The sequence below is a fragment of the Zingiber officinale genome, chromosome 8B (assembly GCF_018446385.1).
Source record: "Zingiber officinale cultivar Zhangliang chromosome 8B, Zo_v1.1, whole genome shotgun sequence".
Lineage (NCBI taxonomy): Eukaryota > Viridiplantae > Streptophyta > Magnoliopsida > Zingiberales > Zingiberaceae > Zingiber > Zingiber officinale.
In genome coordinates, this window is record NC_056001.1 from 24,842,676 (window position 1) to 24,869,240 (window position 26,565).

The 26,565-nt window shown below is 36.7% G+C and overlaps 1 protein-coding gene across 9 annotated transcripts; it reads right to left on the bottom strand.

Moving 5' to 3' along the window:
- Nucleotides 1-5,687: 5,687 nt before the first annotated feature.
- LOC122014263 (vacuolar sorting protein 3-like) lies at nucleotides 5,688-26,361 on the bottom strand. Of its 9 annotated transcripts, none has more exons than XR_006120624.1 (15): nucleotides 25,036-26,361; nucleotides 21,298-21,573; nucleotides 16,246-16,442; nucleotides 16,011-16,152; nucleotides 15,550-15,828; nucleotides 15,385-15,457; nucleotides 13,638-13,686; nucleotides 10,504-10,789; nucleotides 9,684-9,739; nucleotides 9,483-9,551; nucleotides 9,274-9,385; nucleotides 7,180-7,269; nucleotides 6,768-6,904; nucleotides 6,135-6,238; nucleotides 5,688-6,066 (listed from the first exon to the last, which is right to left on the bottom strand). XR_006120624.1 is itself a non-coding variant. In XM_042570443.1 (15 exons), exons 1-14 carry the CDS (start codon nucleotides 26,173-26,175, stop codon nucleotides 6,146-6,148), a joined length of 3,033 nt encoding a protein of 1,010 aa, XP_042426377.1. In that variant the 5' UTR covers nucleotides 26,176-26,361; the 3' UTR covers nucleotides 5,688-5,916; nucleotides 6,135-6,145. The 9 variants fall into 9 exon arrangements, 8 of the variants coding, with proteins under 8 accessions (XP_042426377.1, XP_042426376.1, XP_042426375.1 ...); XM_042570443.1 differs by having other exon boundaries at nucleotides 5,688-5,916; nucleotides 6,768-6,938; XM_042570442.1 differs by having other exon boundaries at nucleotides 5,688-6,053; nucleotides 6,768-6,938.
- Nucleotides 26,362-26,565: the final 204 nt, after the last annotated feature.

Genomic DNA, 26,565 nt, shown 5'->3' on the forward strand with positions numbered 1-26,565 from the left:
GAAGAACGAGGCCATCATCCAGCCGTTCATTTCAAACGGCGGCTGTCCCATCGGAGGTAACGCCACCGCCATACGCGGACAAACGTGAGATCGCCACGTGTCAGCAGGGTACAGAGCGCATTTAATAAGCACCCCTTACCGCACGCAGCGCATGTGATTGGCAGTAAAAGAGAGGATTCGGCAGGGATTCCAAGGGAATACAAGGCACGGGCAAGACACCGCCGATCGGATGAGCATTCCTATGCCTGGCCGAGCGGACTAGTGTAGCGGTCGTTACTCAGTTAGATCGGCAGTCCAGTCAGTCGGACTTCGCCTCCTTCGACTAGACTTGAGGGGGAGGCAAGTGATCCGGCGGTTAGAATAGGGGACCCCCATTTTGAGGGGTCAACGCCACGTGGGAGTCAAAAGGCTAGGTGGTCGACCGGAGAAGGGCGAACCGGTCGGCCGACCGGAGAAGGATGGGCCTACCTGCCGGCCGGCCGACCGATGAATAGCCGATAGCGAAAGGCGCCCTGACAGGGGTCGGGGTTCCGGCGCTCGATTGAACAGTAACGAAGGGCCGAGCGGAAGTCATGCTCGGCCGAAGACATAAGGTAACCTACTGCTAGCAGTCCCTACATAACACCTGACCGGAGATCTCCCCAGCATACCGATGCAGACGGCAGGCCGGACGTGATGTGAGTGCCGTCCGACCGGGCGTAAGATGAGTGCCGGCCGGACGGACGCCCCGTCCAGCCAGCCGGACGGACGCCCCGGCATGGGGTAGGGAGAGAAGGACAAGGAACATCTTATGACAGCTGTCAAGTCCTATGACTAGGCCATACTCCAAGCCTGGCGACGAGGTGTTCTGCTGTCCCATCGAAGACGTGCCTGGACTGTAGCAGTATGGTGTCAGGTAAGCTTTCTGACAAACACATACCGAGGTATGGGCTAGGGACACGTGTTTGCCTCGGTAGGTGTGCGTGAGCTCTTTCACCGCTCTATATAAGGAGCCTTATACTTTGCCGAAGGTACGCGTTCTGATATTTTTGGAGCCACTTCTTCACTATTCGCTTGCCTGACTTGAGCGTCGGAGGGTCGCCGCCGGGAACCCCTTCCCGGCCCGACTTCTGTGCAGGTTCGCCGAAGGTTCGTGCGACCAGGCGGAGATATACGTTATCGACGAGGAGAGCGTCACGTGCCCAGCGTCCGTTGATTCAACTTTCGGACATGATCAGTGAACATTGTTCACGAACGTTGTTAACGAACGTTGTTAACGAACGTTAACGAGCTGAACACATATGTGTTCAAGCTTGTTTATTTAGCTTAACGAGCTGTTCAAGCTTGTTTGTTTAATTAATCTAATGTATATTGAACGAACATAAACAAGGTCTTACCAAGTCGAACACCAAGCTTGTTCACGAATGCTTGGTTCATTTACAGCCCTAACATTGAAGATGAAGGGTTAGTGCATGCTTAATTATATTAATTTGATTGGTACTTTTATAATCTAATTAATGTTAGGTTAACCACTCAAATTGTCTTTAATTATAGCTGACCATATCTGAAAGTCGATGAGATAGATGCTGAGGATGTGGCGCTCCTGTTGACTTCCGGTAGACTTTGCTCCGTCCTGCAATACAAACAGCGTTAGTGCCGGGTCAGGGAAGGGGTCCCCAGTGATGGCACTCCGACGCTCAAGTCAGTCTCCGGCGAAGCAAGAATTAAGAAGAAGAAGTAATAACAACTGTGGCGCAACAGTAAATATCACATGTAACACGCGTACCTCCGGCGATGCTTGGACCCCCTCCCCTTTATATAGACTTATAGAGCTCATGTAGCACGCGTGCACGCTTCTCAAGGTGGACATGGGTCTCAAAGCTTTCCCTGAAAAGACTCGTCAGTAAAGTGTCTCTGACACAGTACCTTAACAAGCCGAGCATATCCATGAGATGACAGTGGAAGCTTCCGTCGTACGATCCTTTGTCTGACCATGTCGTCTGTCAATGACACTAGCTCCCAAAAGGATATCAAAAGATATCCTGCTGTGTCCGTTGCTTGGCCAAGCGAAATAACCGCCTGACCGAAATTCTGTTGTCCACTTGTTGTCTATTGCCGGACCGAGGGGGATAGCCGCTTGGCAGGAATTCCACTGTCGTCATATGTTGCTAGGCCGAGCGGAATAGCCGTTCAGCAAGAAGTCCACTGTCCTGATGTGTTGCTGGGCCGAGCAGGATGGTCACTCGGCCGGAAGTCCACTGTACGCATGCTAGGCTGATGTTAAGTTTGCTGCTCAGCCGATATTGAGTCTGCTCTGCCGATGTTGAGTCTGTTACTCGACCGGGTGGAGGATCCGCTCAGCCGAAGTTGAATTCTGTTGATACCGGGTCTCGCTGTTTGGCCGAGCGGAGTAGCCGCTTGATTAAGCTTCTACCCATCATTCTCCCTTGAGCGAGGTGTTTGGATGCTTCCTGTGTCGAGAGTGACGGTAGGTTGGATCTTTCTTCCCGATCGGGACATGCTTCGCCCGACCAACCGATGCCTTATACGCGTTGACTGCCATAACTTTGATTTTCACCGTGCTAGCGGAGTGAGACCCCTCGTCATCACCGCATTAATAGCTTAACCTATTGAATTTTAGTTAATGTTTAAAATCAAGTAGTTAATTTAAATCATTCATGCATTAAGTTTTGTATACCAGTATATATACAACTTAGTAAGTTTTATTAGTATTTCTAAATTAATTAAGATCCTTGAATTTAGTCAATGTTTATTTATAAGTTTTATGAGAAGTGCCAAAATCCTTGTGTAAAACAAAGAAATTAAACTGGTTTGCCTCTGCCAAACTTCACAATTACTTTCAAACTCATAGTCAACATTCAACACCAAAATCCAAACAAGTTTTGTTTCCTTTTTTCTAAGAATGACATGCTCTAATTAAGCTAGAATCGCTGCCATGAGATCAACTTATACTTTCTAATTAACAATCGATGCAAATACACTCGAATGAATAAATGAAGAAATGTATCCTTAATTAGAATTGGCATAATATAATCTATCTATTTAATCTACAGTTAGGACCGTAGGAGGGTGTATCTTTGCCATGTCTGAAGGCATAAAAGCCAGGACAAGAAGCAAGATGAGAAGGCCTATAGGAAGCAGAAGCAGCATGGAAGGCGGCGGCGGCAAGGGAGGCAGCACGAGAGGCAGTATCAACATTGACGCAGCGAGGAAGAGGAGTAGAGTCAAAGATTCAATGCTGAAATAGCTCGATAGATAAGAAGAAGATATCTGGTATTGCTCTTGCTGTGATCGATCTCCTGAATTCCCCATGCCGTACATGATGAGCTTCTTCCTCAAACCGATCAATTGGCACTTTTGAATGAGAGCTGGATATATCAGAGACTCAAAATGCATTCACAATTACGATCTGCTCGATCCTACTCTGCCAAGAACAGGGACAAGGAGATCGACGTGATAGAGTTCGTTTGTGCTCCTTCTCTTTTCATATATATAGATGTGGGATGGGAAATGAATTGGAGGTTAATTTTGATAAAGAAGGTTGGAAGAAAGAGAGGAGGAAAGATGCTTCAAGGAAAAGACATGGAGGCGTTGGCTTTGACTGAAGGTTGCTGCTGTCTTTATTGTCTGGGTTGGGTGGGAAGATTAATATGGAAAATGTGATGGAAAACGTGATGTGCCTCGATCTACATCGTTGGGTGCAGATTCAGTGCATTGATCCATTAATTATTTTTCGGCATGCCTTGCCCGTGCGAGTAGTACAGCGGCAACTTAAGGTGGTGGGGTACGTGTGGGCCATACAGATGGTGGGTGGTCTATTCGTGTTTGCTCTCGCTAGGCCTTGCGAATTCCTCAGTTAAAGTAGCCGAGAAATTTTTAAATAGGCAAGGCAACGTAAACTTTGCAGTGTGTATTGTCATTCTTATAATTGTCTTTATAAAACAAACTGTAATTAAATTAAAGGTAGTGTTCTTAAAATTGCAGGATATATAACTCTTCTTCGTTTATTGTTCTTTTTTTCCTTAGTGATCTCAGCCTTCTTCTCATCCATGAAAAGTGAATCAACTGGCCGGCCATAACAAGCTGTTCATTCTTTCATTGTTCAGCTAGCCATACCAAATTGAAAAGTCTTAATTTGGCACAACTTGTCTTAGTGGACGACAAAGAAAATGGAGAATTAAGGATTCAATGGGCTAATCAGACTGTTTAAAAGTCTTAGGTGGGAATACACACGGACGAGCGAAACCAGGGCGGAGTGCCGTTTGTAGCTATCCGGGAGGTGTTACATGGGAGAAAGAAAAAAAAAAGTAAGGAAAAGAGAAGGCTAGTCCGGGTTGACAACGGTGGAAAGAGGCTAGTCTGGATGATGACATCAATGAGGAGAATAGTCCCAGGATAACAACATCGACATTGGCACTCAAGATAGATCATCTAGATGGGCTCCGCCATTAACCAAAAAGGTTCAAGGCATGCAAAGAAAATTTGTGTTTCTTTTCCTCTCTTCAAATTTCAAATGGCTATCTGATAAGATTTATTTATAAATTCATCAGAGAAATTTCTCAATATAAAATTAGCAGACCTCTGTACTCTACTGCTTTTATGTGAATTTTGTCAGGTACTTTGGAGTAAAATTTAGTGAAGGGATAAAGTTAATACCGTATGATCATAAATTTGAATTATAAAACTGCATACAATAAATTCAATATAATCCGATCTTCCTTTTTTTTTCCTTTACTTGGACTAAAATTTACTGAACTCGTATACTACAACTTTCTCGTGTTCTTTCATACAGTAGCAAATGACAAATTTAATATTTTTATCAATTACGTGTAAACATAATAGAAATAATCATATTAAATATTACTCTAATAGCATAAATTCTAAAAGATCAAAACAGAAAAATTAATAAATAAAAAAATAGATGTGTTTCATATAAATTATTGTCTGTGTAGAACATTTTTCAAAAAAAAAATACAGAAAAATATTTTCTTAGTCGTAACTTAAAAGCATGTGATTAATACTGCAAAAACTGTTTCCCATTCCAGGTGCATTGCATTCTATTTCCACATTCAATGACGTTTCCAATTTCCAGTGTATTGCATCACATACTTTTCACATTCCAAGAACTTTTATTATTTTCCTTTCAACTTACGCATTCAAACCAACCGCCGATGCATTCTTTGAATCCATTGATAGCAAACTCAATTGAGTCAATTTTTCCCAATAAATTAAATATTAATAATATGTAAATTCCTTGGAATATGAAAAGTGGCTTAAATCTGCCAAATTCCCTCTAACCAATCCAGTCCCAAGGGAAACACAACCTTCTTTGAATTTGAATTGGAGAAACAAAAAAACAAAAGAGAATTTGAACTTATCGCAAGAGTGAGAAAAAAAATACGTAGAAAAAAAATGATAATCTCAGTTAATCTCATTGACTATCTCTAAAGATAATTGATCCGGCTCTATAAAAATTTCCTACCAATCACCAAGATAAATCGAGAAACGCATGTAACGACTAATCCAAAAACCTAACATCCTTTGATTATGCCCTCTATTTGAAAGAAAAATTCCTACAAATACGTTATAATTGGAATTCGAATCGCGAATACCTGAATGACAATCTAGATACTACCACGACACCATAACCCTCGGCACGGGAAAAAAAATTGAAAAGAAGCCTCATGTGGAGGAGATGTAGTCTGAATTATTCTGCTAAAATTTAGTTCAATAAATACATTTAAAATTAAATCCAGTTTACAGGACTCGAACGGAAAATTCTCTGCATAGCTTGTGCCATAGTAAATCAGCTGCTACATATGGGCAAAACTCGATCAACTTCCCTTCCATGGTTTCGTATGTAACTCTTGCAACTATCAAATGCGTCACTTCTGAGAAAGACTGAAACCCGTGTTTCTGTAAAAAGAAACTCCACATCGTGTAAATCACTCTGATTTATCCAGCAAAAAATATGGTTAGCTTTTCAGTGAGATATCCAGAGTTGCAGCGAGAACTAGATGGAGACGATGCCAACGATGACTCATTCGATATTCCTTCCTTAAAAAGCTACTTCACATAAGATGTAATCTACACATTGTAAATAACAAGATGCTGTAGCAAAAGCCATCGCTTACATAAACATTAGTCATCTGCTTACAAGCCACCCTGGTTTGAAAAAAGCATCTTGCTTGAAATTGCGACCACGAGCTGATGTAGACTCCCCCTGGCGGCGATAGCACTGGATCAAAAAAAAAACAAAGACATTGTCAGTGCTAGTATCAAGCACTGGAATTTACTTTTAATGTAGGGGCTTTGCGATTCCTCATCAAAATTTGTGCAAAGATAAACAGAATCAAATGTCGTAATTCTGAAATTCCAACAGCAAGTGTGTTGACATATATTGTTGTATGGTTTGTAGATCAATAAGAAATATATGGCCATTGATAACCTACGACAGTTGATCAACTTGAGTCTGTTACTAAGGTACCTATTACATCTCTAGCATAAATTGACCCTATCAACCAGTGTGGCATTATCTAGCTTTGACTGTTTGTTTCCTTAGGATTGGTTGTGGGCATACCTTGTAGCAGACAACTGAATCATCTGGGTACACACACAAACTTATTTATCTTTGAAATTGCTAGAGTAAATGACTTCCATAGAGAATCTCAGTAACTGTTCAGTGAAGAAATGCTGATTGACCCTATCAACCGCTGGTATTATCTAGCTTTGACTGTTTGTTTCCTTAGGGTTGGTTATGGACATACCTTGTAGCAGACAACTGAATCATCTGGGTACATTGCAAACAGCTTTGTGCCCAACCGCGAACGGCAAGAATCACAGGTACTCTCATCATTTATCTGAACATGCCTTGATCTCTCTTCAAATTTTGCAAGTCGTGCATCTAGATTTACCGCATGGGAGATATTATGAATAATCTAATCAGACAACAAGATTAGAAGTATCGATCAGTTAGCTAGCATGTACAATGCAGTTAAGAAACACAATGCAACTAACTTGAGCAAAGTGATTAATATTTTCATGGGAAGGCAGTGGTTTATGATCAACAACAAAAGAGTATTGCATGAAGCAAATACCAGGATCCACAAGATTGTTTATGATACAAAGAGCACTAATTCTTCGTCCATACAAATTAGTTGATTGCATCTAGCCACCTACCTGACCTTGGCAATGATGGTGCACCCGAGCTCTTAACATTCGCAATATTGTATCTGATGCAAGATGCAAAGGCATCTGAGGTGACAATTTCTGCAACAAAAATTTAAGGTATCATAGTTCATTACTGTTAATGGAAAAGCGTTGGGAAGCTTGCCAGACATGAAAAAAATATTAAATTCCTGTTGGTACCAAAAACCGAACCCCCAAAAAGAAATTATGGAGAAAAGAACATCCTTGCTGATTTTATTTCCTAATTTAAAACCATATAAGTTTCACCATGAAAACACTTTACATGTGCAACACGGACTTTGCACTTTTAAGCAAAAGAACCAAATTCTGCCAACAATCATTAAGTGTCTGCATCACCGGGTACGAAATAAGAGAGAATTACACAATATCTTCAGCCGAGTACAACCATCCACAACTGGTAGACAGCAGCTGATAACTAAACCATTAAATGCATGCCCTTCATTGCCTGATGAGTTGTGTTGAATGATTAAAAGTATCAATCGCTACCAATTGTTGTTTATCAACTGTGTAGAGGACCTGAATTGAATCAGTATCTGTTATTTGTTATTTTCCTAAATTAATACTCTAGTAAAAGGCCAAGCACAGTGCTAGGTTATAGGTTTTAAGGTTTAGAAATTTCAGTATTGGTGTCAGTTTTACAAAACAATACTATTTTGGTACCAAAGGTTACAGACTGGCACAGTTCGAACCCTGCCAATATGACCTTGGACTGGCTCCATCCTTTTGATCCTCTCAGCTTTTGTTTGCACTTTCAAAAATAATAATATAACAGTTTCAAAGTCAACTGAATTAAAATTCACAAAAACAACAGAAAAGAAGTATAACAAATATTTCAACTTATAACACAACTTACTAGTAAATGTATCTTTACTAATGTCTTATTAGTTGGAGTCTAATGGTACTAGAATGAATGTCTTGGATTAGATGGGAACACTGGTTCTTGTAGCATCAAATTAAGATTAGACCCAAATTAAATATTGCTCTCACGGATTGACAATTAGAAATTAGACATAACTGAGTTTGAAATAGGCACAAGAACAAGACAGGGTTGACAACTAGAAATTGGACTAGCATAACTGAGTTTGGAATAGGCACAAGAACAAACAGGAAACCAATACCAATAGGCCTTGAAGTTCTGACTTTGATGACCATATGGTTTGTCAATATAGGACAGTTGTGAGTATGATGAAATTTAAGCATGAGTTCAAAATGAACTCTCAGGGTTTATTGATTACTAAACTTATTACTTATATTTGTAATTAAACATATTATATGGTTTTTTATAGTATATAGTTATTACTATATAAAAACCTTTAACTAACCTGAATTAGAAATTAGTTGAAAATTTATTAGAAATTGAAATTAATTAATTTACTTTGGGCCTAAATAGAAAAGTAATTTCCGTAAGGTTTAAGTTTGTCTCCCTGAGCATAAGCCAAAAATAAGGTTTCCATCGTCTGATATAGGTGATAAATAGGGGCCGCATAGGTGGCAAGGAAGAAACATGTAATTTTTACTTGTGCTAACTAGTTTCAATTTTAACACATGGGAGGAACCATGGGTCACCCTAAGTTCAAACCTGATAAGAGGCTGGTTCAAGAGCATCACTTAAATCTTGATGTCTTACAGATTCAGCCATATATAAAAGGACATTCAATAAATAAAATTATTCACGAGGCACAAAATCTGATGGCATGCTTGGGAGTTTCTGAGATTCAAAAATAAAAAATAAACAATCAATAATAGAGTGTTCAAAATACATAAAAACCAATGTCAACAAACATCATCAAAATTCCCCAAGGAAGACCAAGATCAAGTGGACATGGCCTCACAATAGATTCTCAATCTCTAAATTTGACAGGAAAATTATAAAGTGCAGAAAAATAGCGGAGGCAACCAGGCTCAATTGGATCCCCCATCTAGAGTCACTAACAACAAAGCTTTGTTATCCCATGCTTTAAGTGAATTCATTTAGCCAGTACTATAGGAGCAGAGCACTTGTTTAAGTGTAAATGAGAATGAATGCTATCGCTTTCAAACATAAAAAAGAAGAGCTAGTGGTACCTCTAACACCTGCAAGGGGTCAAGTGATACGCCACGATTATGAAGGAGACGAACTGCAGCTTTGAACATAGGCTCTTTTCCATCTTCAGGATTCAAATACAGATCCAACAACCTGATAGAAAACAAATAAATAATAACAATAATAATATGAGTTGTGGAACAATTTTGCTTGAATTAGATAAGAGCATTTGATACAAAGAGAAACTTACTGCATATAGGCATCATTTCTACCAATTTCTAGACAATATTGCTCAGCAGCTTCACTGTCTTCCAGCTTTCTTAAGCAAGGTAGAATAAAACATGTCTCAGGTGATGACATAGAACTTAACATTCAAAAAATAAAGAGGTGGGGGACCACAGGTCTAATCTTAGTGAATATGTAGCAAATGAGGGAATCAGATTAGTCTTACAAGGCCAGAATCTGTAAAACCATAGTCTCTTCTCCCATCTTCCTGTACAGGATTGCCTGCCATGCAATAATTAAATCAAAGTATGTAGAAGACAGATAATCAACTATCTTAGACAATGCTCCCTAAAAACTGAGACTTGTGGAAGTCCACATGATATATTTTCAAAATCAATTTCTAAATATTGATCCTCTATCACAGAAAGTAGAATGTAGGGCAGAGAAATTAGTTCACACAACAAGAAGGATGAAGATCAAAATCAAGAAGCAAATGTTAACAGTTGTAAACACAGAATCTTAAATTCTTAGGTGCAGTTAGAAGGAAAGAGTTCGCAGTGGTTCCTAGAAGATCTTTAGTGAAATTGTTCAGAGAACAAGATGGCAGCAATAAGTAGATCTAGAAAGAGGATGCCAATATGAAGAGAACTTCAACAGTCAGAAGTAACCATATCAGTTGGTTCTTAATTAAATTTTTCAAAATTTGTTCAAATTTTGACCCAGTAATTTATTCAAGTTTTCTACAAAAAATATATATAGGATAGTAGATCAATATCATGCGGCCATAATTGTCCCAACTATTTAGGGCTAGCTACAAGAATCTTATTCCTCCATTAAATTTTATACAAAATTATATAACTAGAATGACATATAGGATAGTGATATAGCTTTGCAACCCAATATGATTCATATAATGAGCCCCATATACTTGGTGACAAACATCATCAGTTAATGACAATGACAAATATTTCAGAAAAAGAACATCGAACACTAGATTCATTGATTTGATAATAGAGATGAAGACTAGGAATGAAAAAGGAAAAAACCTTTTCTAGCCATAATTCTGATCCTTCTATCACAGCAAGTATTTCTTCTGGGTCGTACAAGTCCGAAGCCTGTAAAAACAACTGCAACCTATCTCGCACAGAATATTTGTAGTACTCTACAAGTTGGGAGCTTGAGATATTCTCCTCTTGGTCTCTAGAATCATTTCCTTTTTTCTCGAGACCAATTTCAATTGTTTCAATTGCAGTTCTGGCTAAAGAAAGAGCATACAGAGTATGATATCGAGTGTCGTCACAGTCTTGGTCTTCAATCAACCATTGCAGATATCTAACCAAATGATTGAAAAATTAATGCATTAAGAAAACAATTAATCGATACACATAATTAAGAGCAATTCTAATCAAATTAAAGATATACATCGCGTGATATCGCACCAGAAAAAATTGGATACAATCAATCAGACTAGATCAAAGAGATAAATAGAAGTGAGAATTCTTGGTAACAAAGAATAGAATTCTTTCTGAGGTTTTGAGGACAGCAAATTATCCAGTTCAAGATTGTCTTAAAGCTCTCCAGTGGTTCATGTTTCAAATAATTGTAGGCCCTAGATCAGTCAAATGCTAGTTTCTATATTTGACTGAATGACTGCTTACCTCAAACATTCTAGGAAAAGACACAGTCCAAACATCTACATTTGCTAATACTCCCCTCACATGTGCATAGCCAGACTAGCATGCCTAGACTTCATGTTGACTGACTTATGCTTGGAAAGACTCTAAATGCTGACAATAACAAGATTTGAATGCAAGACCATTTATAACTCCATTTAAATTTGATCGAATGGCCACTTTTCCAAAAGCTTAAACAATTAGAAGAGCCAAATTGAAATACCCTAAACCCATGAGCATATCAACTTTAAAGCAATCTCAGACCATTGCCAAATAGGATATTTACAACATTTAATTCCACTAGTTACAACAATGTAAATAATTTCTATACTCCCAGCTCTCATTTACAGGTGAAGAATCTTCTCAGTACATGTGCATCTTAGCAAGATGACAGGTAGACATATTAAGTTCAAACAACATGTAGATAATTTACTCAAGTGGGACCACCATTCTTAAACCAACCTAGTCATCATCTTCTGTTTGTCTGTCTTTTTTTGCACTACATTAAGATATTTTCTATTAGCGAGAGGTGTAGCAAAAGACCAAGCAATATTCAAAAATAGATCAAAATAGAATAGAAAGTAAAAATAAAATAAAAGACTGCAAGAAAGAAAACAACTATAGCAGAATGAAAGAAAGATCAAATTGAAACCATAATGTTCAAGAAATTGACTTCAAAAGAATAAGGCAAACAACTCAACCATAATCCTAAATCCTAGACAAATACATCATGAATAGATTAAACAAAACTCTAGAATTTGGGGGAAATTGGTCAGACCAAAGCACATTTTGACTACACAATTTTGTTTGTTAATTCTAACCTGATTGTTCAAGATACAATTCATGAGATTCAGTTTGGCACCAAAATCCATCAGTAGTGTGACTGGGACACCAGATTGTTGGATTAGATTTGTAATAGAAAATATTATCTGTATTTGATCTTACCAAGTTCAAAGAATTCCAACACCAAGAGAGGGGAAATGGAGATAGGTAGAGAGAGAGAGGGAAAATATAACTGTAGTTGAGAGTCATCATTGTATGGCAGCAAGATCAGCAAAAGGTCATTCTGGCTATAGCGGTAAAATAGGATGTTCTTTATGGTCTGAGAAATAAGCATACAAAAGGATAAGTTAAGAAAGTTAGAGAGGTGAACGGCTCAACCTCTTATTTAAAGAGCATCGGAAAGACATCAGAATGTCCGATGAATGATTTCTGGCACATGACCAACCATATGAGTTTTTCTTAAACCAAAAACATATAGTTCAAACTTCAAAGTTATACTAAAATAGGAAGCTCACACATATTGTATCATTTTGGTATTCAGCCATTGAATCAAATTCCAGTTCCGCCTGGATTTAATTTCATGTGAACCAATGGAGGCAATCCCATTCTGCTAGAATTTTATTTGATGTGAACTGCTGATAACACTCATTATTGTTATATAAGCAGACCCTATAGTCTAGGGCATAATCATTCACAAATGGAGAAATCAATGATAATTTATACTTCCTTTACAGATACTTTTTGTTGTATTGAGTGGGTGGTTGATCATAACAAAAAAATTATCATGAAGGTGCATCTACATAGATATGATTAATAATTCATCATTCACATTTAACCATCATGTATTAAATCACTTTGTTTTTCCTTCTAGTATTTATGTAACAACTTTCATAAAAAGAACTGAACGATTATCTAACAAGTCCTTGGACAAAAATGCTTAAATTCAAATTAATAGCAAATCTAAGCTTACAAACTCCCCTCATTGGCCCACAACTTTCCATGTGAGACACTAGGATGTGATGATCTACCCTACTCAAGGTTTGACATGTTTGTCTAAGACCCAAAATCCATAGCTCAGAATCATCCTGATAGGCAGCTAGTAAAATCCAATGGGAACTTCACCATCACAAAGACAATTCATTCCATACACCTGGTCATGCATAGGATTTGGTCTACTTGGTATCATTATATAACGACTTGCCCAAAATTAATTAACGTATTAGGTCTGGTCAATCTAGCCTAAATGTCTAAGTTTATGTTAATAGTAGTTTACTTATCTAAGTTTTAAAACTCTTCATTAGTCTACCACTTTTCATATGAGACTAAACTAGGGCATGGAAATTTCTCAATTTAACATAAATCAAATGATACATAAGCTAATCATTCACATTCCTGATTCCACAGTCATCTGTTTTTGGTCATGTGTGCATCCACTACAATAAGCACTTACACCATTCCTGATCCTAATCCTCCGACTCACCTCAAATTGAATCCTGAACCTATGTCTGTAATTATTCTGAAGACTTTCTGCAGTTACTCATGTGCATGATGTTGGTACCATAAATCACAGTAGATGTACTATTAAGATGAACAAATTACATTGGGACTTCATATCAAGTTGAAAAGGGAACAAAGTAATAGTAGTGTAATTGTTGCTAAGAGCTACATACTTAAAAGCATTTACAAATCCGTAAAAGAGCTCATGAATAATGGTAAAATCTTACCTTTGATGGATCTCAACCTTTCTTGGATCAATCGAAGCAAGAACGTTTTCTGCAATCATCAGTAATTTTACTAGTTATCATAATGAGAAAACAAATGCTCCCTAGTAATCATAATGTGTTAACTATCTTGGATAAAAAAATTTAAAAAGCAAATATAAAAAAAGTACAATGATCAATACATTTATGAGACATAAAACACTTTATTTAATATATTGTTCATACAATAGAAACTATACAAAAATTAGTGTAAGAAGCATCTGGGCAAATCTGTGTAGTGTAAGAAACATACATACAAATCTTCTATATAGACTTATTAGATTGAATTTAAGAAATATTAGAAACTGATCTTTTGATGCCAATGGACATGTCTGCATATGTGAATGAGACCAGATATTATATGGTGACAAACTGACAATACACTTAGGTTCTGAATGCAAGCATGTCATGCAAGAGGTTTTCTGAACAAAAGGAAATTTGTGAAGGAATAGTCAAAATTTCATTAGCAAATAAATTCAGTAATAATGAGTACCTAAATAGGAAAAAAAACCAGATATTTTACCATAATTTATATCCGATTCTAGAACAAGAAAATCACAAATGAGGAAGAATTTTTTGACAACAAATTTGACTCTCAAATACACAAATCCAAGGACATTTGATCTTTTATATACATTTAAATTATATATACATACAAGAAAAAACAAAACACTGAAAGAAGAGACAAGTGTTCAACAAATTTCAGTTAAACTTGCACCTAATAACTCTTTACAGTGACCACATATATCTTGCATTGAATCATCTACAGTTTATAAAACAAAGTAAGTGTGGACAATCCTATGTTAATTAGAAGCAAAAAAACTGAGAATCACATTTTTATTAGGAAAAAACAATGAGTCGAATTTGTAATAACATAAAAGAAACACATGTTAATCCACATCCGTTAAAGGCCATTCCAAACATTTCTTGGTGCTCATTCCAACATGGTCACACTTTTGCATCATTAAATCCAAACATTTCATCATCACAAAAGATCTGCACTTTATTTACTATAGTTAATTAGCACAATTTCACAAGAGAAATGAAATGGTCATCCCATTTGCCTGAAACTGCTGGGACTATTCCACAGAAACAAGCACTCAATGGTCATGATGGTTTTATTAATCATGTTTATTCAAATATGGTCAGGTAATGTTGAGTTGATCACTGACTTAAGGTTGCGTAATCTCTCCAGCCCAATCCTCAACGTCCATGCTTATGTAATAAATATAACAACAACAATAACAATCAAACCTTATCCCACTAGGTGGGGCTGGCTATATGGATCCTTTTACGTGACTTTATCTCCTATTATATCGTCATCTATATTTAAATAAATTTTAAATTTTATCCTAATTAGACATCAAGATTTTATGAAAGTGACATGAGATCCATTGCAATCACCCAATGTGTTCATAGAGTGGATCATATATTTACTAAATGACCTGAAATCGTACTGTCGAACAACATCACCACCCGGTCCAAAGCAATGTGGACTATGTTCAGGAGTAATCTCTCACAATTTGGGTTGTTAAATAAACTATTCAGACTTCGAAGCCTATATCCAATGTAATATGAAAATATCTGACATTGGGTTTACAGAAAGACTCACTGTTTACTTTCCTAGTGCATGGTTAACAGAGGAGAAGCTATCTAATTGCAACTACAAGATAAGCAATAAGAAACCAGTTTGTTTAAGCATGGGAAATACCAGGCAAAAGCTGATTGACCCTTTTCTCTGATGTTAAAACTACAATTGCAAGCTCCTGATCAATATCTGCAATCTAAGATAGCAATGACCAACAATGTGTTAAGAAACAGTTCAAAAGGTCCAGCATTATACTCTAACTTGCAACACAATGTCAAATATAACAACCCATTCAAGATGTTCCAATATGAGATCTTCATCAGATGATTCTTGAAGTATCTTTGAAGCTTCAGTTGCAGCAATCACTGAACCAGCACTTGAATCCACAGAAGAATCTAGGGATTCATTCTCCACCAAACTAGCATGATCTTTCCACAATCCAGTAGAATAATTTTTGGCCAAGATCCGCCAAACAATGAGAGCTTGTGAACACAGTCCTTTACTAGCATACAAAAATGCAAGTGTCCTTAAATGCCTTGAGTCATCTAACAACATTTCCAACTCCTCCTGAAAAGATTTGTTAGAGATTTAGACTAAGTCATCATTAAAATTGTTCCAATAAGGAAAAAAAAATTATCAGACAATGATTAATGATGAATACAAAATAGAGTAACTGGCATAACTTATTAGAGACTATTAGTGACATATCCACAAGTGAATTAAATCATGTGCTATGGGATAAAGCATACCACAATACAATAATTTTCGGATGAAGCAAGCTTCTCCATATCATCAACAAGATCGAGTGCCCTATAGAGATACATCAGAAGTGTATCAACTCCTTCCCTCACTTGAGGAATTAAATCCTTATCCCGAGAAATACATAGATACCTAAATTATGAGGAAAATTATCTGTCTGAGAGTTATATCATAAGTTCGTGGTACAAGACAAAGCACTCGTTGGATATAGCATCATCAAGATACCTAATAATATTTTTAATTGCTGACTCCAGGAGATCAGGTTTGCTGGGTGGATTTAAAAGAAAATCCTCATCAGCAGCTGTGTCTAGACCAGCTTTCTTTAGAAATATAGCTCGCTGGATAGACATTAGTCCATCATCAATTACTTCCTCAATAGGTACAGGTGGAGGATGCAACCCCCAATACCGGTTCCTTGGTACCTGAAAATTACAAGCCTTATTATTATGAACTGACCATGCAGAAGATGTAATACATTAAATGAAGAGTGATCAGTTCATGCAGTGTAATTCAGTTTTTCAATGTTGTGATGAAGATATATAATAGACAATGGTGAGCTTGTTCAGGAAAAAAAACAGAAGCACCCATTTACCATACAAGACAGAAATACTCGTTTATGTTGGTTACAAGTCATTAATCAAATACATATGCAGATAATATTACTTAGTCTCATGTCCAGTCATGTTGGAAAACATGCATAAACTAATTTTTATAAGTTCATTAATCGACTTACGTAATAATGTAAACTATCATATTGTGACACAATTGGGAACATTATCAGCTAAATATATCACTAAATTCTTTTAAATTTATATCCATATTTGAAATTACTAAAATCTTCATTCAGATAGCAACTTCTCAGATTCACACCTGCAAAAGGAAAATGACTTGAAAAGATAAATCTTTAGGTAAATGAATAAACATGTATTTATAAAAGTACCTTTTTCATTCTAAAAGTGCTTTGTACGCTACAAGAACTTGGGGGCAAGGTTTAACATTTTGGACCGTGCTGAAGTTACAGTAGTTGACTAGACCAATACAGTTTAGATACCAAGACAGAATGTCGACTGCCAACGTGTATCAGTGTCATAAAAAGTTGAGAAAGAAAGACAATGAAGAAGAAAAAAAAGAGAAAGAAGTTAGGGGCCAGCTTTAAAGTATCATTCCATGCCAGAATTCCAATCCTCACTTTATTGTGCACTGCTGATACTTGGTAAGCAAACATATCCATTTAAGCATTCTAAAAAGAATCTAAGGTGATTTATTCCTTTAATATCTTGTTCACTTAGTTTAAAGTAAAAACTACAACAATCAAATGGTCAAATAAACTAAAATTTAAAATTTCTCATATTATATTGTACTAGTATGCAACATGTTATGGAATGGATTAAAGTATGCCAACATGTTTCAAAATGATTATACCAATTAGTAATTGAATTGAAATGAATTTACTCTTTATTTCACCCCGTGTTGCAATAAATTCATGATTTCATATAAGTTTCACTCCTATAATCATCTTGAAGTAAACTTATTTATAAAAATAAAATTATATGATTTAAATAATTAATTGAATTAAAATTTTAGAGAAATAAAAGGTAAAAATAATAATGAATTCATATTGATGTCAGTAGCATGCCAAGGCATGTCATGTGTTGGCGACATGGCATTCATTGGCATATAGGAAAGATTACTCATGCATGCCAATCAATATCATGTTTCGATGATTTATCAAAACGAAACATTTTGACTAGACCACCAGATCTCAAACCATTGTTTAGGGAAGCATATCCAAACCGCCCATAGAATAAATAAATGAACCCTCAGAATAAACAAATACACATTTTATGGTTAAACATGTTTTGGGTATGCAATGATAAAAAACTAAGAATATATATCATTATGACTCATGTATGCGGTGGTAGGTTTCAAGATTATTTGTTCAAAGGCCTACAAAGGTGTGATCTTCAAATAAAACGTAGGCATAGCAGAAAGTGAGGCGCCAAGTGCAATTCTCTATTCTCACATCCCATGGCAGGGCATATGAGCCAATGTCATGGATTAACTGACATGAGCGGCTTTGATGTTTTAGGTAGGGGAAAATGTCAAGAAGACAAGCCCTAATGAACTATGGTCGATCATTCTGATAGTGGTAGGTTGGTTTCAAGCTTTTGTTTGTTCAAAGACCATAAAGGTTTGATTTTCCTAGCAAAAAGTAGTCAAGGTACTACTTTGACAGAGAATCCCTTGAAACCTTTTGTGTGTATGCAAGGGCACTCACATGGCTGTATGATTAAGAGTCATTCAATGGTGCAAATACTCCTTGGGTAGTGCTACATAGGTTGGCAAATGCAGTTCCTTATTCCCAAATCACCGTGTATGTATTGAACATTCCATTTAATGGAAATAAATATGTTGAATGAGATGATAGTAGGTCTAAGCCTATTTTGTGTAGCCACGCCATGAAGATCGAGCACTAGTATGAGCAACAAAGTAAAGATACTAGGGAGTCTCATTAATTTTTGTGTCTTGAGATAAGGGTCTATTCACATTGTTAATTGGGAGCTATTTAAGGCAAAGATGGAAACAATGATGCTCTTAATCCTCCTTAGTAACATGTCAAAGCACTGAATCAATGTGCTATGCGTCAATAGGGATGTGAAAGGAAGCCATAAGCATTAATACCATGTGATTGATTGTGACGTCAAATTGTGTTGTACATAATGAGATCTTCTACCGCTTTGTGAATTGATAGTTGGGATCATAGTTTGCAAAATCGCGATCCGGATCGTAGGATCGTACGATCCTACGATCCGGAAACCCAAAATCGATCCAGGATCGTGCAGAATCGTTTTTGCAGTAGGATCGCAGCAGGATCGGTAGGATCAGAGCAGAATCGGTAGAATCGGAGCAGGATCGGTGGAAGCTTTGAGAGGTCATAACTTTTGACTCGGATTGAACCACGGGGCCTATAATATATCAAATTAAAGCTCGTTCAGAGATCTTTAATAAATTTCAAAGTTTATCCTTAACCATTATCTTTTTTTCATCTTATTAGAGTTTTAAATTATTTAAATATATGTTTAATTATTTTTGAGTTAGTTTTTTATCAATAATATTCTGTCATTTATTTTTCTCAAAATAATAAGTTTTTGGATGTCTATTGTCTAGTATTGTGTGGCATCAACCAGTCTTTAGAAGATTATTTCCGGCATTCATATTTAAATCAAAGGATTCAATAGCTTCTGTTATATACGTTAGATGCTTTGTTGACATTTAAATTGAATTATCTTATAAATCAAGGAAATATTTTTGACATTGTATGTGTTATTATTATTGTGTTAATAGATATTTTATATTATTTCATTTTATGATATGAAAATATAAATATTATTACTATGCGAGAATGATAGTTAAATTACAAGTTAATTTAAATTTGTACATGTAGTAATGTAATTTGATGTGTTGAGTGTAAATAATTGCATATATATACAAAATTAGTTATTTATTTATATGTAAATGAGTTTTTTAGGTATTTTTTCTAATTATTAATCATGTATGATAAAATTTTAAGGGTTTTTGGTAGGATCGTACGATTCTACGATCCGATCCTGACCCTAAATCGATCCTGCATAGGATCGCGATTCTACAAACTATGGTTGGGATGATTTTAAGTGTGAGCTAAACGCACAATTCTAATGTGCAAAAACATTTGAGATAGTGGGTCAATCCATGAGTATGCCAATGAGTTTTCGGCAATCACATCCTAGAAATGGTGAGATCAATCAATTTTTGTTTCAAAGAAGGTTGTAGATATGGGCTCAAGGAAGTTGTATCGTAATAATGTTCAGAGAGTGTACAAAGTGAAATTTTTTTTTTTTTTAAAAGTTCAGACTTCAGTCGCAGGGATGATAGTGTCAAAGCCATTTCAATTCACCATCACCATGCGGATTCTTTTTAAGTGTAGCACTTAAAGGTGGAAAAGAAGGATGATGTAGCACTTAAACGGAAAAGAAGTGTAGCACTTAAAGTTGTATCGTAATAATGTTCAGACAGAATACAAAGTGAAAATTATTTTTTTTAAAAAAAGTTCAGGCTTCAGTCACAAGGATGATAGTGTCAAAGGCATTTCAATCCCCCATCACCATGCGGATTCCTTTAAGTGTAGCACTTAAAGGTGGAAAAGAAGGATGGGAAGAGTAAAAAGAAGATAGACTCATCTAAAGGCTTAGTATTGACTCTGAAGTCTGAAGTGCTTATGCGAAGGACAACAAACCGTCAAGAATTATCACAAGTTCATGAAACAAAGCTTGATATATTGAGATTGAAAAGCTTAATATCTTGGGAAGATAGTTGTCCTTGGCAAATAAAGCTGCACAAGGAGCTGCACAGATTATTGAAAATAGCAACCCAACAACAAAGAATTGTCAAGGGTCTAATTTGTCATAATGTAAACTAATTAAATGCAGGAAATAATGTTTTTTGTCATAGTCTTTCAGATTTTTTTTTGCTTCCCCAAAAGATACATGTTAGCCAAATCATATCACAATAGTTTGATCTGCTATCAAGTATTAAATAATAAAATAAAACTTCCAAAATCTCATGTTACTAAGAGGTAAAAGGGCTAAGGCTCCTCACCACCTACAAGAAAAGAAAAGATTGCATCCATGCTAGACAGGCTAGCATTTAGACACCCAAAAATCATAATAAAAAATAAGGATATAAATCATTTTTTTAGTTTAAATAAATATTATCTCCTATACTCTCCATATGGCCTTGGTCATTATAATGCATCTTGGAATCAAATAATAATATCCAAGACCGTGCAAAGCAAATCTACATGAAGAAGGAGAATGTCCCACTAGAGTTTGTGATAATTTTCCAATAGTTGTCAATCAAAACCTTACTGGTTATCCATCCAAATGCTCTGGGATTGCACAACAGACAAGGAATCAGTATCAGTCAAAAAAATATTTCAAAGTTTCAATGATGAAAAAAAAAGAAGATTTCATGAAGGAAAAAACTATGAGATTCAGATTGCAGTTATATATATATATATAAAAAGAATCAGTACAGAATAACTAAACATATGTGTGTTTGTCCAATCAATGTAATATCAGGTTAAAAATTTAAGAGGAAGGGTGAAGAGAAATGACTATTTCATTGCCGACTCAACTGCTTAGCAGCTTAAGAAAGAAATCCTAATCATCAAGGATTACTTCAAGAAATATTTCAATGAAGTTCAACTACGATTTTTTTGCAAAAATAAGCAGAATGTACCAGATGTGACCAGAGATTTGGGTCCCGCATAATGAATGGGAATATTTCAGGAGGCTGCATGGTTTCTGAGAGCAAGAAATGGTTGACTGCTTCCTCAAAATGCAAGTCAAAAAGCAACAAGAAACCTAATTGGGCATGCACAAACGATAGCAATTCCTTAGTAATTTCTCCTTCAGATTCAAGCTCCTCCACCAAACAAATAGCTTCATTAATTTTTTTCTTTCTCAATAAATTCTTAATCTGTTCTTCGGCTGGCAATTTACGATAGCAAATGACCTGAGAAGATAAATGAATTTCAATCAGAAAAAATACATTAAAAACATCAGAAATGATTAAAAAACTCAACTTCACTTAATTCAAGCAATTTGATGTCTATTAAACTATGAACTGTTCATTAAAAACTTTTGGTTTAATAAGGACAGCCCCATTAAAAAGGGATATGTTAATTGATAAATATTCAAACTAACTATGGAGGACACCACTGAAGCTAAAAAAAATAGGATTCCCTTGAAAAAAGATGGCAGAAATAGAAACTTACAATCAGGAAGAAAGTTTTACAGCAGAGTGCAAATGGCAACTAAAAGGGATGCAAAATACTAAATCATCTTGACTTGACTTGTAATGAAACAGAAGCATTGTTCTAAAAAGGAGCCAAGGCAGCTGGCTGCCTAGGCAATTTGATAGTTGACCACATCCCATAATATGTAATCCACTTCAGGTGGGTGTTTTTGAAAGAAAAAATAAAAAGTCCAGGCACATCACTCAATGAGCTCAAGCAGCTCAGGTGAAAATATTCTGCAAACCCGTGCAGCTGCATAAATTTCTCCTCTTCTATTGCTGCAGAGTGTAAAATGTTTCTGCATCATGGCAAGGTATCCATCATCTTTTTTCCATTATCCTTAGTCACTTGTTGCTGCTGTAAACCCTTAGATTTTACATATTTACAAATTGTTTGATTGGATATATGGTATTCTCTTATGCATTCTATTGTGCCATATATTTTCTAGCAATGTGAAATAATGAATTGTAGGTCTTTAACTTACTATCACTAATTTACTTGCAATTGTGAACTTGTTTCAAATCATTAATATGCTTTACTCTTTGATATATTTATTAGTCATTTACAATATTTACATCAATTTAACTATTATTTTAATATCTTTTGATGTGGACTGCATGTGCCCCCCATACCTCATATATACTATGCAGTGAGCCAAGCATCAGCTACCTAAAACTCATGTATACAACACAAACATGAGTCCTAACTATTCGGGATGCGGCTATACTAAGGTAATTCATATATCTAATTATTACAAATAAAGGGCAGCCCGGTGCACAAAGTTCACGCTAATGCAAGTTCCCAGGAAGCATCGGACCACATTGGATCTATTGTACACGGCCTTACCAGCATTGCAAGAGGCAATATCCGACTCAAACGTGTGACCACAAGGTCATATGGCAGCAACTTTACCATTGCATCAAGACTCCCCTTCATGTCTGATTATTACAAACGTCGATCAAAAACTATTTATATGCATTTGATAATAAAAAAAAAAAACTATGTTTTATAAGACTCTTAAGTAGTGTAGAGGGTAGTTCAAAGAAATTGACATGGAAATTTAGGCCTTTATGGTTCCACCCAAAATAGTCATTTTTCACAACAGGTTTTGCACACTATGATCTTGTTTTTTTTCAAACTAAAATTTATAGTTTTTTATAAGCTTACAAACTTGGCCTAGACTAACCCTTACTTTTACTCCATCTCATCCTTAAATTAATATACACAAAAACAATCCGCTGCAACTACCAAGTTCATATCTTGGAAAACTAGGGTTTTAATTGTTGGGCTCTATCTGTATAGGCAAGAATTACTATCACACCAATATGCATGCTGGCAATTCTGACCTTTAGACTTAAAATTTTCTAAGCAAGCATCAAATAATACAAAACATTATCCTAGGAAACTATAGTTTTATGCATCACTTGCAGTATTAATATTATATTTTAAGTATGGCATATAAGCATGAGCTTTCTTTTCAAGTTTTTCTTCTGAAGTCAAATGTTATTAATCTTCTGATTATAAGAGCACATTTAAAAGCCTGTCAGAAAAAGTCTAGAAACTTGCAAAAACAAATTTCCTCTCACAAAACAAGCACACGACAAAACAGATAAAGGGAGAGATCAAAAGGCATATCAAAAAAGGGAATCTGGGATTCTAGTTCATACTTTTATATTCTAGCACATAGCACTAGAATATTGGAGTCAGTCCTAAAATCAGAGAAGCAATAATTAATTACATTGAAAATCATTACAATCTCAGACAGTACCTACTATTCCTTGGGTACAATATGGAGAGTTACCAACAGTATTCTTAAAGCCGAGAAGCATCTAATCCAGCATCTCCAGCAAAGGAATCTGTCATGACCAACTTATATGATAAATATGACCCATTGACTTGTCAGGCCCAACCAATAGCCCCAAATAAAGTCTCAGTTAACATTGGTTCCCTCATCTAAACTTATAAAGCATAGTTACTCAATTATGGCCAATCCAGCAGTAGAACAGGAAATAAAACGGACCTGAATTGCTCTCCTAGTTGATTTCACTCACAGATCACATATTGCATTGCTTAAATGTATAATTGTGGTTTACCAAGCTGTTGTCTATCTCTTAATAGTTTTGAGGTTTAACCAGTTGACTTAGGTAACTCGAACCATTAAGCTTGGCCGAATCAATGCCCAGGCCAACATACGGTTTGCTCAACTGATCCGGTGGGCAACCACTAAACTAGTGACTCGGAACTCCTCCTGTTCAATTTTCAGTTCATTTTTTGAAAGTTTGAAACTATGTTATAAAGCTTCTTTATTGGCATGCAACGCAAGATGTACAACAAAGTGGAGTGTCACAATTTCCCATTCTTAAAACTTAACATCCTTGGACTCAAAGTTCAACTCGTAATTCAGGAACATCACTAATCAATATCGTGTGAGACAAAATGGTGGTTACACATCATACAAACAACCCTTTCCAACACCTCATCATGTCTACAATCAATTGTCACAATCTACTTAGACAACAAAGCTGACTGAATAAATTGTCAAATCTAACGTCCAGCTCAAAATGTTTAAGCTCGAATTAAAAGTAGCCCAGTCAACTAATCTTATTTTCTTCATTAGCCCATAACTAACCAATGTACCTAGCTAGGTTTTGCAAGAGTCATAACTTTTGTATTCTCATTCTACGTTTGCTATCATTTACTTTTCAAACTTATTTATGTTGTCACTCGACATCTATTTGACCTGAAGAAAACATAATTCAAGCAAATCCTCATATCTCCTTTCCTTACAAACTAAGAAATAGGTTTGTGTACGGTTGGGGATTTCATCACCTCTGCGGACCCTCGCCATGCTTGCCAATTTGGGTTTCTGCTGAACTCCCTCTTAGTGGTGTAGGGCAATCGTGAGGGGACCGCTAACGTGGTGGTACCAAGTTTTAAGAAATAGGTCCGTGTAGTTTTCAATCATATATAGCAAGATTTGCAGTGACAAGTCCAGACAACCAATATTCAACATAAACACAAAGGGAATGAGGTAATGTAGAAAAAGAATAAAATATTTTTTCCGAACATGGATTAGAAGCTACTATTATGAGAAAATAGTAAATTCATCCGTTCTTACTAACATTTATCTGAGGCCACTAATAAATTTTAGTCATTTTATAGTTTTGAAACTTACCTACCTTATGAGGTGTTGCAAACACAATCATACTTCCTCTGCCCTGATCATCATTTGCCACAATACAGTGTCCAGCACCTGGTTTGGCATTTGATACTGACTGCACACATGCACCAGTTTTTCGCCTGAACAAATCCATCCTACCATCATTTGCAATGACAATATAGGAAGGTATCTCCCCTATTGAGTCAGGTATATATTGGAAAATCAAACTTCCACCAACTGGTTGCCCAGAATTGTTAACGATCACGCCAACGTTGTCAACCAACATAAGAGCCTCCTTGTTTCCTAATAAAGATTTTAGCTGAGGTGGTCCTGAAGATTCTGGAAGAGAAAACAGAGGGGTGACATTGCCATCAGTAGTAGAGAACAGTGTGTAGCCCTCTAGATTACCAAGAATGATTGAGTTCCCCAACCATGCCATTGTCTTAACCTCATCAATGCCTGGAACCTCCTTGAGACGTACTGAAACATTGCTAATGTCGGAATTGACATCAGTGCTTCCAGGTACAAGGAGCTCCATAAGAACAATTTTTTTTGCTGCAGCAGCCGCAATAAAGCAGCTATCACCTCCTCTCTGAGGCTCCAAAATCCTGGAAGCTATGCCATTTGCCCTGATACTGCTTCCTAATTTCTGAAAAAGCTTCTGCCCTGGGCTCAAAATTTCAGCTTTGGAAAGCCAATCTCTCAAGGGCCCCGATTTTGACTCCTCAGAAGACCAACTACTCCTCACAACAGCCGTCACATCTTTCAAGAAGCCCAATTTCCGTACAGGTTGCAACAAGAGCAAATCCACCAAGAATACCGACCCCTCCGAGAGCAAAAGGACCGACCCGATCTCAGAGAGAACGCGAATTGCTTCGACGATACCAGACCCGACAGACACGGATCGAATAAATTCCACAGCACCTTTACCCGAATCAACGCCGGAGCCGAACGATGTCGAAGGGGGAACCGAGGAGACCAAGATGATCTTACCACCACCGGTGCCGATGTAGACAAGGGTTTGCGACTCGGAAGCGTCGAACACGGATAGCGCACGGATCTTGAGAGGGGCAGAGGGAGGCAGCCCGAGGGACTTGGCGGGATCGAACTCGACAAAGGCTTCGACAACCAACCGATCCTTGGACCGGAGGGTCTCCATTGGAAGGGGAAGAACCTACGGATCGAGGAAGACAGCCATGCAAATGCTGAATTGGGCGTTATAGAACCGATCTTCAAGGAGTGTAGGGAAGAGACAGGAGCTCTAGGGTTCTCCGCTTGCCTTCTTGGCTCCTCCTCTGTGAGTAGAAAAGAAAAAGACTGGTAGGTTTCCAACGACTAGTAGTTCTACATCGACCAAGGCATAAATAATAATAATATATAAATTATATCTATAAAATGTTATTACGTGTGTTTTTCTTCAAGATTAAGTCATAGAACAGATTAAAAAAAATGGACGCCTCATCAATAATTTTATCTTAAAAATACTCCGTAACCCAACGTTGTTATAACAGTTATTTGATAGTTTTTACATACTTAATTAGAGATGATA